This window comes from Poecile atricapillus, chromosome 16 (assembly GCF_030490865.1).
Source record: "Poecile atricapillus isolate bPoeAtr1 chromosome 16, bPoeAtr1.hap1, whole genome shotgun sequence".
In the NCBI taxonomy this organism is placed as follows: Eukaryota; Metazoa; Chordata; class Aves; order Passeriformes; family Paridae; genus Poecile; species Poecile atricapillus.
Window position 1 is genome coordinate 13,968,747 of NC_081264.1, and position 15,847 is coordinate 13,984,593.

General features: G+C 44.5%; 1 protein-coding gene and 1 long non-coding RNA gene across 7 annotated transcripts in view; one reads left to right on the forward strand and one right to left on the reverse strand.

The window, feature by feature from the left end:
• Window positions 1-4,696: 4,696 nt before the first annotated feature.
• LOC131585459 (uncharacterized) lies at window positions 4,697-5,309 on the reverse strand. The gene is made up of 2 exons (XR_009278950.1): window positions 5,209-5,309; window positions 4,697-4,936 (listed from the first exon to the last, which is right to left on the reverse strand). It is a non-coding gene; the product is annotated as an uncharacterized LOC131585459 (long non-coding RNA).
• Window positions 5,310-5,416: 107 nt separating this feature from the next.
• MORC2 (MORC family CW-type zinc finger 2) overlaps window positions 5,417-15,847 on the forward strand; it is a 60,808-nt gene continuing 50,377 nt past the window's right edge. For 3 of the 6 annotated variants that reach the window (XR_009278949.1, XM_058851665.1, XM_058851657.1), the window contains exons 1-5: window positions 5,420-5,504; window positions 5,575-5,795; window positions 11,780-11,833; window positions 13,983-14,017; window positions 14,989-15,057. Coding sequence is in view for 4 of the 6 variants with exons in the window: in XM_058851665.1 (XP_058707648.1) it covers window positions 5,710-5,795; window positions 11,780-11,833; window positions 13,983-14,017; window positions 14,989-15,057 (244 nt within the window). In the remaining 2 variants the exon portion in view is untranslated. The other 3 variants (XM_058851658.1, XM_058851659.1, XM_058851661.1) reach the window with 3 other exon arrangements.

Here is a 15,847-nt window from a genome sequence, read left to right on the forward strand (position 1 = left end):
TACACATCTGTGAAGTTCCCCTCATTCTCTCCCACCAAGGCAACCAGCCCCTCATGGTGATGTCAGATTCCTATAAGGCAGAAGGGCAGCCCAGGGTTTTTGTGCATCTTGAACATGTCTAGAGCTAAAGCTAGGGGAGATGAATGCCTTCAAAGATGACAAAAGACATTTGATCCGTGGTGGCATTCCCAGAGCATGCTAAAAGCAGTTATCTAGTCACCACTGAGAGATGCTTTGATAGGAATGAATGGCAAAGCCCTGCTCTCTCCATAGCACTCCTCAAGCATGTTCTGTGCCAGATGTGGTGATACATCTGTTAATCTCTTCATTGGCAACACAGCTCAATCTACTTGGATGCTGCTTCCATGAGGCATCCAAGAGACTTCCATAAGCTTTTCACAATAAGAGTATGTTTTTGGTTGCTTTCAAGTTGCCAGACTGAATTTACCTGAGCTGTCCATGTCAGGCACACATCCATCAGCCTGGGTTACACAGACACTCTGAATTGGACCAAACCCACAAGAAACACAGTCCACATATTTCAAATAATGAGACAGGGAAAACTATTTATTCATGAAAAAAACTGTACTAGTTAGTCACATTGTTAAGAAGCCTGCATACCTCCTCTTGTTGGTTGAAGCCACTAAAAACATCATACAGTTACAGCTCAGAGCAGAAAGCCTCCGGGCTTGAGTCCCTTGAAGCATACCTGTGGAAAACCATGCAACCTCGACCAAACTATCCATTTCTGACAATGAGTTCATGCCATCCGTAATCCTTTCAAGTTTGTGAGGAAAATTCTTGTAAGACACCACCATCACTCCTTTTCTACCGTCTTCTCATAGGCTCTTCTGCCTTTCTGCCAAGGCACAGTGTTTTCTGCAGTAGGCCTGAGGTGGTGACATAATGCTGTAACAGCTGTGACATTTTTTTCATGTTATTAATTCATTAAGCAAACCTGGACTCAGGACACTGGGAGCCTGACTGGCAGTGGAGAATCCTCCCTGTTTACCATTTCACTGACAGTTCACTCCAAGATGTCTCCCTGCTCCCACCCAATCTTACCCTTTCCACTCTTCTGAAAACTGATTTACAAAGTAATTCCTGACAGCCAGTGTCTCAGTGAGAGTGATACCTAGACTGAAATAAGGATTTTAAATCCATGATGTGACTTTCCCTGAAAACAAAGCATCAAGAGGCTGACACTTGGTACTACAAAAAAGGTCTCTGAACCGTTATGCCAGTACCTTCTACATGTTTAAGCACTCATCTTTGAACACCTTCCTCTGCATGTCTTGTAAGGCCTGATACACAGACTGTTCATAAAACTACCATTACAGAGAAGAACTGCAGGATTTAGGCTTCCCAACATAGACGAAAAAGACACTTCCATGAAGAGATGTCTAACTTAATTATATTTACATTTACTCAGCAAATTGCTCTGTTACTTGATGTGAATGATGGAGAAGCTGGGCAGATGTAGCTATGAACACAAGAAACAGGGCTGCCCCAGGTCATACAGGGAATAACTCCTTACTAGGAGAAGCCAGGAGGAAAACATTTCCTTCTAAATGCTTGACTTCAGGGTTGTGTTCTTGGATTGTGTTGAATCAACATGGAGATGCAACTGATGCCCAAGAAAAGGAGAAATGCTTTTGATGCTTTTTGACGCAGCTCTTCTCTGTGAGTGAGACTGGCATGATCTGTGTAAAGGAGAACACCCCACATTGGAGGCAGAAGTGTATTTCACGGCAGAAGTTCCAATTCTATATGGGGAGACAATGAGAATTCACACAACAGAGGCAGCATCCAGCATGACATGAAAGGATGAACCAAAAAGCTGTGAGGCAACATGATTTCAAGCCCTTTAAAGGAAGCTTTGAATTTTTTTCTACAAATTCGGGACAATAGAAAAGAGATCCATGCCAATCTGGTTACTGTGGCTTGCAACTGTACCCAATCTTCTTAGAATCACCAAGGCGAACACTCAGTAGAACAACATTGACCTTGAACTTCAGCAGCTTCTGTCATGACGTAGACAGAGGACCTTGCATCCAAAGGCAATGTCATTTTTTCCTTCCAGAAAAATGAAGGATAAACAAAGGACCAGTAAACACCTGAGAATTACTGGTGATGTCTCAGATTTATTTTTCACTGCCTGTTTATTTCACTCTGAAAATCTAATTTCTACAATGCAAAGTTTTCAATTTCTTCATGTACATAAACACAGAATAAAGCTACAGTTAACCTGGGAGACCTCACAGACATGTGGAAAAGATGCTTTGCTGCACTTATAGCACTTGTCTGGTGTAGAATCTACTACTTACCACTATGATGACTCCTGCATTAAGTACTGGTTTAGAAGGCTAGCTTCTTAAAAAATAGGAGAGAAAAAGAACAATTGTTGACTCAAAGCCCACACAGGTGTAGACGTGGTTAGCAAAAGAAAAAAAAAGGGGGGGGAGGTTGCCCATCATAACCAGTATAACTGAAAGATCTAGAACTATTTAAACAGTTTAGGGAGAGAGTTTCCAAAGAGAAACAGCTGCCTCAAAAGAGGATAAATGTGAATTTACAGTGGGAAGACTTTAATCTCTAAAGTACTGAGAAATTCAGCAGCTTGCACCAATGGTACACAGGCCAAACAAGCCTGTTATGTCTCCATCCATGAACAGAGAGGTCCCCATCAAAGCGTAGCTCTGCCGTGGCCAAGGCAGAGATGTGATGTAATCTAAATGCTGCTTTGCAAAAGGTGAATTCATTTCATTACACCTTGGGCCAATGTCTGGCAGCTCAGAGAGCCAGCAAACAAAATCTTTCAAGACTTGGGCAAGAGAGATCAAAGAGCAGAAGTCAGGAACATGTCTGAAATCTACTGCAGAACAGCTAGGGAAAGTGTAAGAATTCTCACTTCACTTTTGTCAAATTGATCACCACCAAATAGCGAGATGGTAATGAGCAATTTCCTGCCTGGGCTGGCCAAATGAAATAGAACTGCAGTGTAACTAGTCCTCTACCAAGGGCCAGAAAGAAAGGACTGGCATTCAGCCAGCTTATCCTCAGAACATGTCAGATCCAATAGGAACAGCAGGAAGGTGTTCAACTGCTCTGTCCACAGCGCTGCAGTACTTGGATGATGTTGTCAACCTCTTCAACACCAGGAAAGAAACATTGGTTTCTCCCTGAAGGTAAGATGATGACACAAAGTTCCTGGTAGGCAGAGAGACACTCTGATTACCTAAGAGGACAAGGTTGATATGATGCATAAGTTCAGGTTCATGCTCTTCAGGAACGTATATTTGGGTAATTACCTTGCCCTTACACTAATAGGATTTATATTACTTTTGAACATCTGCTGCTGCTATTGACTACAATATGACAAAAGCTGAGCACAACAGATGATGCTACAATCTTTAATAGACTCAGTTATTGTCAGAAACCCAATACACCTAAATACAGTCCTCAACAGTAATTTTCCCAATTCTTTCATGCAGTTTGATGTCCTGTTGTGCACAGCTTTTCAGAGATAAGGCCTAAAAGAGCCACTGCACACACATGCACAGTGATTTTTGGATGCCTTCACAAGAACACACAGAGAAATCCCTGCCAGGAGGAATGATACAACTTGCTGGCTTGAACAGGGCAAATTGAGGGTACACAGAGCAAAATGCTGCTCTGGGAAGTGAAGTTCAGGCCAAAGCTGCAGGCTTGTTAGCTCAGGCTCACACATGACTGGGGATGGGGGCGTGCAGGTCAAACAACTCAAATATGAAACTCAGGTTTTAGCCATTTACCAATCATGAATAACAGATTTAAATTTAACTTTTCACCACATAGCTTGGATACAATAGAATCACAGAATCATGGAATGGTTTGGATTCAAAAGGATCTTAAAACTCATCTTGTTATACCCTTGTCATCAGGGACACCTTCCACTAGGCCAGGTCACTTCAAAAGTGACCAACCTGGCCTTGCACATTTTGAGGGATGGAGCAGCTACAGCTTCTCTGAGCACCCTGTGCCAGGGCCTCCCCACCCTCACAGGGAAGTTCTTCTCAGTATCCCAATAACCCTGCCCTCTGGCAGTGGAAAGCCATTACCCCTTGTACAAAGTACCTCTCCAGCTCCCTTGGAGCTCCCTCAGGTACTGAAAGGCAGCAGTAAGGTCACCCTGGATGCTTCTCTTCCCCAGGCTGAATAAACCCAACTCCCTTTTCTTTCCCTAGCCTTTTCTTTTTTTCTCTGATGAATTAGGTTTTATTGCTGGAAAATTATCAGACAATATTAAAGTGCTTCTTTTTTTTTAGCAAGACCTTTACTTTTTCCCTGTGGTGCCCTAAAAATAAAGTATCAAATAATGTTTATCGGTTTTAAATCTTACATGTTTCATTCTTGCTGGACATTCTTCAAGAAGAAATATGCCACATTAATTTCTGCACGAACTGAATTGCTTCAGAGTTTGGATATTAATTTCAGATTCATATTATCCAACACAGAGCAGATGCAGCCATGCTGTTTCAGTGTCCTTTTCAGAAGGAAGTTGTTTTTCCACTGGACAACTCAGGTGCTCAGACAAGTATTCCTGGTCTTCAGCGTTCCTGCATTCAGGCTGCATTTTGGGGGGGCACGGTGGATGCATGAGGACAGCCCCTGAGCTCAATCCCTTCACATTTCAAGATGAACAAAAGACACAGAATTGAAGCAAGAATATTTACGGTTTTATACACCCTTTACATTAACGTTTTTTGGTAAGTACGGGCATGTTCAGGAGCTTCTCCTCGGTGACTGCCCAGAGCCTTCACCAGCGCAGCAGGACCGGCAGCCGCCGAAACCCGTGCGGAGCCTCCGTAAGTGTTCAGCGGCGGGATCCTTACATCCAGATGCGTCCCGGGGCCATTCCCGACGTTCGGGACCGGCGGGCCTCACCCGCTCCAACCTAGCACCCAGCAGGTCACCGCCAGCTGGTGCCCCCCGCACATGCCGCCCGCACGGCGGCGATCAGCTCCCCCCCAGCTCCGGCGAGTTCGCCCAAGGGCCTGACGGGGCTCCCGGGCCGCCTCACCGCGCAGCTCGGCCGCACCACACCCGCTCCCCCGCCTTAGGAGGTCCGCGGCGGCCGCTCCCACGGCGCTGAGGCACTCGGCTGCCGTCGGGACGGAGCCTGGGGGAAAAACAGGGTCCCGGAGCGGCCGCGCGCGCCGCACTCACCCACATCCGCCGCTCCCTCCCGGCCGCGCGCGCCCATCACGCGGCGGCGCAGAGCCCACATTGGCCGCGCCGGGGCACTTGCATCACGTGTCTCTTCTTGACCAATGGGTGGCAGCCGCGTGGCTCCACCCCGCGGGGGCAGTTGCGGCGCCCGGTGCGATTCCACCGCGGCGGGGACAAAGTGGGCCCGGGCCGTTGAGCCCGCACCGGCGCCCGCACCCGCATCCGCACCCGCATCCGCTCTCGCATCCGTACCGTACCGTACCGTACCGTACCGTACCGTACCGTACCGTACCGTACCGTACCGTACCGCACCGCACCGCATCGCATCGCATCGCACCGCACCGCACCGCACCGCACCGCGAGGGGGCGGCGGGGCGCGGCACAACGAAGTGCAGCGCAGTGCCAGCTCCTCACCCGGCGGGGACCGTGACCGGCAGGGGGCGGGGAGGGCTCGAGGCGCGCGCGGCCGCTGGTGCATGCGGCGCGGGCCCCGGCCCGATGGCGGCCACTGCCGCCATGTCCCTGGGTAATTACAGCAGCCTGAACCGAGCCCAGCTTACCTTCGAATACCTGCACACCAACTCGTGAGTACTGGCTGAGGTGGGGCGGGCCCGCGGCACCTGGCCAGCTGCGGGCACCGGCTCAGTGCGATGGCCCTGGCCCAAGCCACGCAGGCCGGTGGGGCTGACCAGCCCCCGGTCCGAGTGCCTTGTGGTCCCTCTGGGGACCGGCTGTTGTACCGTGGGCAGGTCCGCGGGTCGCAGAGAGCCGGTGTGTGGGGACAAGAGTCCTCGGGAGGAAAGGGGAAGCCCATTGGGCAACCATACCCGCACGGCCGGACCTCTGCAGAGCAGTGTGTGTGCGCTGCCATGCCGGCCACCATCCCTCTGCAGTATCTGGCTTTGTTTGTGACTGAGTGTTTTTCAGGTTTATTTTTAACAGGATTATGATACTCTTTTTCCAGTCAGATTTTTGCATGTCGCCAGTGAATCTCCCAGAATAACACCTCTTGAAGAGGAGGCAAAGCCATTTTTTAAAATGAGTTTCTTCTGAGCGTATGTCTAGGAAGCACCGTCAGGAAGTTGCACTTAGCAGGGTCAGGCACCCATCAACACCTGCCTGCTGCTCCTACATCACGTATATGTAATGCCATGTATAGATGAGATGAAAGAGCTTGTTCTGCCCAAACTGGAAGAACTCTGTGGAACCACTTGGCATTGCTTCATTTTGATCAGCTGGTCACCGACATAAGATTGTCTGCTGATGTTCTGTGGAAGCGTTGACTTACTGTTATCCATCAATTGAAGAACAAATAAAGTGCAAGTTTATCTTTTTGTTTCCCTTTTCAACATGTGGAGGATCACAGCAGTCTGCAGCAGTCCAAAGATGGCATAGAAACATGGGCAACTTGGTTTCAAAGTATTTTTGTCTGGTTCTGTTGGTAATGAGATACATCTGCAAGAGTAGTTAAGACTAATCTCACTTACATGCACCAAGACCATTGCAATCCATTTATTTTCAGAATCAGGAAAGTAATGGGCTTTGAACAGGGGAATAAACCTAATAATGGCTTCATGTCACATTCAGGTCTGCTCTCTAGCTTGACTAGTAGCAGTTGCATATGGAGTGAACAGTCTGGTGCCTGAAGATGGACAATACTGAGTCATGCTGTGGTGCTGTTTTTGATTTGTGAAATTCTCATGTCCAGCTCCAGAAGACCATTTTTATGGATTAGAAGACCATGCAGATGATTGCAGTGCTCTGTCAGCAGACTGTGTTTGCCTGCAGAGCTCCAGAACTCTGTCCATCTTCATAAGAAGATAAAGCCTGTGCTGTAGAAAAGACCTGAGTTGTTGCTGCTGCTCTCAAGTATATTAAAGCTACTTCATATTGCTGTTGTGCTTATGCTGCTGTCTGCTTGTGGTGTGCTGCATGTCTAAAGTTATACCTGCATTACCGAATTCTTGGGAAGAGCTGGAAGCTAATGCTTGGATAAGCCAGAGCCTCTTGTCCATCGTGAACAAAGAGCCTTTTGAGGTTTTAGGAATCAGTGCATAAGTCAAATGCTTCTCTAAGAATGGCAATGGGAGTAATGGAAGTCATTATAAAAACAAAGCACCAAACTAACACAAAGCAAACAATGTCTCCTGCTCCTCCAGTAAAAAAAAATGAACAAAGAAGAGAAAGAGCAAATACCCAAATCAACCCAAGGCAAACATAGGGATTTTGATAGAGGAGACTGGGCTTTTGGACTGTTCTCTCTTGCTGAGGAACACCATCCCATCTTAGATAAATTCTAGTTCAGTGCTAAGGGTGTTCTTATAGTTGAGGTAGAAATTCTTTAAATTGCAGTGAAAGACCAAATACCTGGCTGTTAGGGTGCAGAAGAAAACCATGTTGGGTTTTTTTCCTTTTTAAGACCTTTCAGAAAAGTTTCTGTATGTCTAACTTAGAGTGCTCGGTCTGAAGTGCTTTACAGGAGACAGTTGATCAGGTCCCTGAGCTTGAGGACCTTCAGCCAATCTTTCCAATAGCCACTTAATGCTTACATGTATGATGGCACATTGAGTTGAGCCTCCAGCATCTACGTGATTTGATTCAGTTGCCATATATCATTGTGCTTTTCCAAGTGCTTTGCTTGATGAATAGTTGAGAGGAGACAGACTTTTCAGTAAGTTCTGTAATGATTAGACACAGGGTGATGGCTTTAACCTAAGAGTGTAGATTCAGACTGGATTTAAGGAAGACTGTGGTGATGCCCCATCCCTCAAAGTATCCAAGGTCAGGTTAGATGGTGCTTGGAGCAACCCAGCCTAGTGGAAAGTGTTCCTACCCATGGCTGGAGGCTGGACTAGATGACCTTTAAAAGGTCTATTATAACCCTTATATTTCTGTGTTAAAGTTCTTTTAGATCCTAGAATGAAAATCAGTATGCATAAGCACATGACAATTACATATGCACTGTTTTATGACTTTCCAGAGTCACCTACTTGCCTTCACATTGGTTTGCCTTAACAATTAAATGCTGTTACATTAAGATACTTCCAAAGTTATTCATTGAGATGATGCCAGAAATATGAGATCAGCCAATTTGTATATGCATATTTTGAATATTTATAATAAAAAATTGAAGGAGTTTGTTAAAAGTTGAGGACCTGAAATTGTCTTCTAGCAGTAGGTAGCCTTTAGCTTGTAACTTGAGTGTTGTGTAACTAGAATTGTCCTGGTGAATTGAGTGAACTTCTTCCTGGAGTGGAAGAAGGTCACTCAAATAGACTTCAAGATGACTAAACGATGGTCTTGAGGAAAACTAGTAATAACAGACCAACAGACCAAGTATCTCCCTACCCCCCCAAATTCCCTCCTCTTATGTTTTTTGTCTGTTTTGGTCTGAAACAGATTGCATTACTTAGAGAATGGATGTTGTTCCTCAGTCATGTGCCAAAATGAAACATTTTCCCAGATGTACCCTCCAGAACAAAAGTGAAGTCTCAAGTCTCTCATTAGTAATTAGGTACTTGTCTGCAGGGTCTGGAGTCTGACTAGGTTCAAGCAGGAGGTTCCTGTAGGAACTGCTTACAAAACAAGCTTTTCTTCCCTTGGGACATTACTCCAAGTGATTCTTTGTAGAGGTGTTTGAAGTTGGTCGTATTTTAGAGCTGTCTAACTTGACCTTTTGCTCCTATGTTTCAATAAATTGCCAGTGTTGGACTTGCCTGTTCTATTCATTGTCAAGCCTCCAGTTCTGCATGGAGCTCAAGTGGAAGATGCACATTGTGGGATGGTCCAGGCAGATGGGCTGATCTTTTTTATGCAGATGGGCTGTTGTTAAGACTATGGATTTTGATGATACTTTCCTCCCTTCTCTGTTGTTTCACCCATTGTATGGTAGTAATAGTTGCATTTTGGATGCTCTGATGCAGGTTGTTGTTGCCTCTGGTGATGCCTATAAACTCACCGTGTTTGCAAGTTACTTGCAAAGTGTGATGGACTTCATTTTCCCAACAGCTTGTTTTTTTATAGTTGTCTTGCAAGTAAAATAATCCCAAACTCTTTTGTGGAGGTGTGAGAAATGGTCACTGGTTGATCATGATGGATGTGAAGTATTTCAGGCACTTTTGAGTGTAAGGAAAGACCATGGGATTTGTTTGAGATCAGTTGATTGAATCAGGCCAAAGCACTTCATGGGACATTAGTTAGATATTGACAAGTGTGTTCAAATTCATAAATTGAGTAGAAGACTTTGAAGTCTACTTAGAAGTGTATATTCATTTCTGTTAGTGATAAATAGCTGGAGTGAATTTAATTGGCTTGTAACAAGGTTTCCCTTTGCTTGTGTCAGCACAAGAAGTAGTTTTGGGAGACGGTTGAGGTCAGTACAGTGTTGGGCTATGTGGAGATGTTATGTTTTGCCTTTCTTATCATCTATAGCTGTGTTATCAGTTGTTCTGTTCTAGCATCTTTCTTTGGAAGTCCTTATTTCTCTTACTTGCATCTTTTCTTTGAAGTATTCTTAAAATTGTGGAGTAAAAGGTGCTCAGGAAGCATAGTTACTAGTGCTGAAGCACCCATTTGCGTATGGATTACTTCCTAAATAAACTTCTGTAATGTTGACCTGTGGAGCTGAATAGACACTTGTAAACTCAAGAGAACACTTGAAATCTATAGTCTTATGTACCTGCTCAGTCATCTCCCCGGTGGGATGGGGAATCGAACAAGGCTAAAACCCATGGGCTGAGATAAGAACAGTTCAAAAATTGGAGTGAAGAAAGATATGATAATAATAGGAAAAAGAGAAAGAGGAATAAGCCCCAAAAGTCAAGTGATGCTCAGTACAATTGCTCAGCACCCACTGACCCATGCCCAACCTGTCCCCTTACTGGCCAGCTCCCCTGTAGGAGCTGTAACTGAGCAGAACATTCTGTGGTACAGAATATTTCTCTGGCTGGTTTGGGTCAGCTGCCCTAGCCATCCCCTCCCAGCTTCTTGTATAGCTGACTAGCATAGGACACCCAAAAGTCCTTGACTTAGGGTATGCGTGACAGACATCCATGTGTTATCAATGTTATTCTCACACTAAATCCAAAACATAACTCCGTAACACTTACTGAGAAGAAAATTAACTCTATCCCTGCTGAAAACAGGACAGCAGGAAATCCTGTTCAAAGGAAGGAACACTGAGATTGTGTTTCTATGGAAGCTTTCTGATTTGTAGATAGCTTTCCAAACACAGTTCTCACTGATCTTATCTTTGCGGGACAGTGAAGATACGGAAATCTTTGTTGTGGTTTTAGTGATAACTTTGAAGGTTTGATGTGTTTTCCTCTGACTGGAGCTGTGTTGATGGTTCAGTGTGGTCATGCTGAAGATGGGTATTGAAAGCTTGTTTTGTGGTTATTAACAATGTGGACAGCTATATATTTTATGTGTGGGAAGTACCTATGTGTCTGTCCTTGGAAAGCTGAAAACGTGAACAAATGTCTTCTCTTTGGTCACCTGTTGGTATTTTTGTGTAGTGGCGAGAACAGGTTATACGTGAAGGTTTTGTGCAAACTGAAACATGTTGATAAAACTAGTTTCTGAGGTCTTGGTCTCTTCATTGAACAACCTAGAGGAGCAAATCCCATCAACAGTTTCTCCACGTCTTTGTTGTTAACGTTATGGTGGATGTGGCTCATCTATGTTTGAAATAATTGTTAGACTTTGAAGTTAGGTTGTCAGCTTGGGCACAATTCTTTCAATGTTGAGGCATATAACTAATGGCTTCCAAATGGGAGCTGCTTATAAGAGGTGGCAGTTAAGAGGCTGGAAACTAAACATGTCTCTCGAGATTGTGCTGAAGTAATAGCTGGGTTCATGATTTTAGCATTAAGTTATGAAGGTGGCATGGTACAATGGAGTCTTTCTCAGGATTAGAAGCAGTTGCATCTGCCGGATGTTAGTCAGGATCTGGAAGCTATTTTCTGTCATAAATAACTTCTGCCATGGGACTGTGTGCAGGGGGGAGACGCACCTTGTTCATAATATTGTTCATGGCTTGTTGCCCAGAGTGGCTGTGGCTACCGCATCCCCAGAAGTGTTCAAGGGTTGGACAGGGCTTGGAGCAAAGTGTCCCTACCCATGGCAGGAGGATTGGAATGAAATGAGCTTTAAGATCCCTTCCAACTCAAACTGTTCTGTGATTCTATGATAATCCTCATCTGGCCATATTTACTTATAGGCAGTATTTAGTTGCTGTGAAAAGATCTGTCAGTGTGGTGAATAAGGATTTCCATGAACTGTTGACTGGGTCATAGGCTGGTTCATTGGATCATCATGTTCTGTATCATGTCTGTGTAGCTGCGATGTTTTAGACCATAGTGAGCTGCAGTTTGGAGCAGACTGGCTGCTGCATGGCTGCCTCTAGCAGACAGAAATCACTCATTCCTAGTCTGCTGTCAGCCAGACCATAGTTTTGTACCCATTTGACTGGATTTATTTAAAATGTAGTTGAGATTCTCATTTATTTAAAGGTCTCTCTTTTTTTAAGTGTTGATGTAATTCTGCTGACTTCCATGTTTCATTGCAGAACTACCCATGAGTTCCTGTTTGGTGCCCTTGCTGAACTTGTAGATAACGCCAGGTATGTGCCTGAGGCTACCTAATTCCCAAGGTAACTTTGGTTAAGATTTAATTCACCTATGTATTAGTTGATTGTCTCGGTTCTAGAAGACAGGTGTCTGCTAGGGAGAGCAGGAGCTTCCCTTGGGATGAAAGAATGTAGACTCCCTCCCTCCGAATTATTATAATTTTGAAATCAAGGGGGCTTTCAGGCAGAGATCTGGGGATAGGAATAACAGTTCTTTACTAGTATAACCAGGCAAACAAACAACAATAACTACAGCATTAACAAGAACACAGAACCAGGGGCCCCGGGACAGCTTTCTCGGCTGAGACGGGATGGAGGAGAGGCTTTGTTTTCACAAACCTCTCGGGCAGTCAGTCCCGGTGCTCCTGCAGGGCTCTGAGGAAACAGTCAGCTGGAACAGCAGGGACGAGCTGCGATCCTGGGCTGGTGGATGAGGTGTATCAGCAGCTCCACGGCGATGCCTGGCAGGACAGGGGGTGCGAGGCCACCAACAAAGAGGGGAGAAGGAGAAGAAGCAGCTCCGCGACCCAGCGCACGAACGTCCTTCTTCCCCGAAGCCGAAGAAAAAGCCAGCTAAAAACTGTCCCCACCCTCCTTTTTCTGCCCCCTTCCCCCGCCACCCTGGGCCCGGCTACTCTTTGTCTTTTGTGAGCACCCCTAAGTACCGGTAGTTAGGTTTCCCAGCACATAATGGGTAAAAATTCCCACCTAACCCTCAACATTGATCTAAAGCAATTTTCACTTCTAGTAGATTTTACAAGAAAATAGAAGACATTGCTGCAATTTAGTATGAATATTTCACTTGCTCCTCTTACACTGGCACATCAAACTCCTAAAAAAAAAAAAATTGTTCCTGGAAAGACAGGTTTGAATGAATCCTGGAACAACTCATATTCGAAAGTAAATTGATAGCAGACACAAGATAGATTTAAAGAAAAAAACAGTGTGCCTTTTTGTGTAAAGAAATGGCTAAAATATTACAGGAGCTGTGACTCTTCTGATATCTAAATAGTCATAGTATCAAACATGACAATAAACATGAAAATCAAATCAGAAGTGGGATGCTGAAAAATAGAGCAAGAACAGCTAAAGGAATTTTGACGCTTCAGGAGATATGGTCTTTTGGAAATTGCAGGTGTTGGGTCACCTCTCTCGTGTGTGTGGGGAATCCCTGCTGTAGCAGCCTCCCAAGCTTTGCATGCTTTTCTCTTGAGCTGCAGGAAGTACTTTCATGAAACACTGTGGAAATATTTTAGGATTGTTTTCTCTCAAATGTGATTTGTCACAGTGTGCATTTTGTGATGTAAGGTGCTGAAACTGGGGCATTTTTGGGCTGGAAAGCTTCTGTTTAGAGAATCAGCTGTGTGTGTGTGTGTGTGTGTGTGTGTTGGAGCAAGCCTTAGTGAGCTGGTGCTGTGTTCAGTGTTGCTACAAGTAATAAAAAGTAGGGTCTTTGAGGGTGGTTTTCCCTTCACCTCTTGGTTCCCCTCTGGCTTATAGAGAGGTTGTCTTCTAGGAAGACTGTAGCTTGGCTGGGCAGGAGGTACTGAGTTGAAACAAAGTGGCTGTGGCATTTGCCAAGTGGGGTTTTGTTACAGCACTACAGCTCCAGGCATTTAGTCGGCAAACCAACGCTGATTTGGGAAGAGGGAAGTAGTGGTGTACATGCTGTACTTTCAGATACAAAGGAGGATGCCATGTGTGAAGGGCCTCACTTCAGTGATCTTGTAATGACAGTTTCCTGTAACAATCTGTAAATGTATTGGGATGAAGCTTTATGTGGAGTTACTAAACCTTTTGTAGGCAGCTTGACAGAAAAACTATAGGCATTGTTTCCTTTGTATAGGAGGGAGCTCATAGGCGTGTACTCATTTGATTCCCAATCCCAATCCCAGAATTCTTAGAATGCCAGTGCTACTTACTGTCACCAGAACTGTTTGTGTGCCAGCAATGTCTTATGCTCGAGTTTAGGTTCAAATAGACATAAAGTAGGAAAATGTTTCCTGTCAGTGATGACTGTGAGGCCTCTGTGGACTTTGATCTGTGCAGCCAAGTTATTTTGGAAATGCTTTTGTATGCCTGGATTTTTAGCTTCATTTCCGTTTAACATTTGAATAATAGTTGTGGTTTTATTTTTTTGTAGAGATGCAGATGCCACGAGAATAGACATTTATACTGGTAAGTCACTCCTGCTGCTTTCTTGCATGTCAGCAATTAAGTCAGTAGATACCTTGGATTTAGGCTGCAAATGTCTGTTGTCCTTGATAGAATAAGAGAAAGGGTGCTTAGGCAACCTGGGTTTGGTACTGATCTGCTCCAGACAAGAAAGACAAGAAAGACATTGAGAGACTGGAGCATGTCCAGAGAAGGGTAAGGAAGCTGAAGAAGGAGCTGAAGCACAAGTCTGGTGAGAAGTGGCTAAGGAAGCTGGGGGGAGGCAGCCTGGAAAAAAGGAGGCTCAGGGGGGCCTTATTACTCTTACAGCTCCCTGACAGGAGAGGGCAGCCAGGTGGGGGTTGGGTTCTTCTTCCAGGTAACAAGTGACAGGAACAAGAGGAAACAGCCTCAAGTTATACCAGGAGAAGTTTAGATTGGATATCAGGGAAAATTTCTTCACTGAAAGTGTAGTCATACACTGGAACAGGCTTCCCAGGGCAGTGGGGGAGTCACTGTCTACCCATATTTAAAAAATGTATAGATCTAGTGTTTTGGGACCTGGTTTAGTGAACTCAGCTGGGTTACATTTGTGGTTGGACATGATGATCTTAAGGGTCTTTTCCAACTGGACTAATTCTATTGTTCTACCATTTCTTCTGTGCCATAGTGCCTGTTGTCTTTCAAAAAGGGGTATCTTTTACAAATATCTTGGGGAAGCAATTAAGTCAACCTTCACCTGAGGTCAGGCGAAATCACAGTGAAGTCACTGTTTTTAATGGATGCTAAAAAACTACACTGACACAACACAGTTTTGTAGTACAGAAGTGATTAGTCATTCTGTAACAAAAATCTGGTGTTCTTTCTTACAGCTTAGTCATATTGCAGGTGTAAAAGTCCCATTTGTTGTGTTACTTCAGTTGTTAACACAGATCCCATTTTGTAGAACTTTTAACTTCTGCTTATGGGAGCAATGAGTAAGTCTTCCCTTGCAGAGCGACGAGAGGACCTGCGAGGTGGATTCATGCTATGTTTTTTGGATGATGGAACAGGAATGGATTCAAGTAAGTGACAGAAAGTTATACTTGCATTTGCAAGCTGAGGTTTCATGTTATGGTTTCAGTTGAATTAACAGCTTAGTTTCATTGAAGAGGGCATGTTCCGTGCCTGTACACATGTTCCTGCCTCTCCAGTAGCTCTTTCACGCTATATTACATAGCAAACCATTTACCTTTTCCATTGCAGAAAGCTAATCTGGTCAAAAGAAAATTGTTTTGCTGCATTAGGGTTGGGTCAGCTTGGCCTGAAGTTTCCCAGTACAATGAAGTTGGCCTTGGGGCTGAAGTGAGAATAGTGGAGCAAGAAGGGGAACAAGCATTTTGATGGCATAAACCTTTTCCCCATCTGGCTGCCAGGTGATCAGTGTATCTCAGCTCTGACCAGAAGGTGTGCAGAAATTAAAGGCTCTGCTTTGAAAACAGTTTGCCATTATTTCATCATGGACATTGTGTCTGAGATCAATACTAGGCAACATAAAATTTTAGTAATATGAGAAGAATATAACAAATGTATTTCTGCCTTGTAAATAGTGGTGTAAATCAGTGTTGTATCTAGCCAGAAGAAAGCTAAAAGCTTTTCTGTTTTTATTTAGCATCAATGAGCAGCGCTGTCAACCTGTCTTTGAGTCTTGAGGACTGGTAAATCATCCTTTGAGGAGCTCTGTACAGGGCAGTGAAATTGGGAGGTGAATTTGAAGAAGACAAAGAAAATAAGCAACAACTAATGTTTTTTGCACTGATTCTTCAGTACTTTAAGTTCCTCTTATGAAATTTTCATAGTTTAATCCCACCTGGC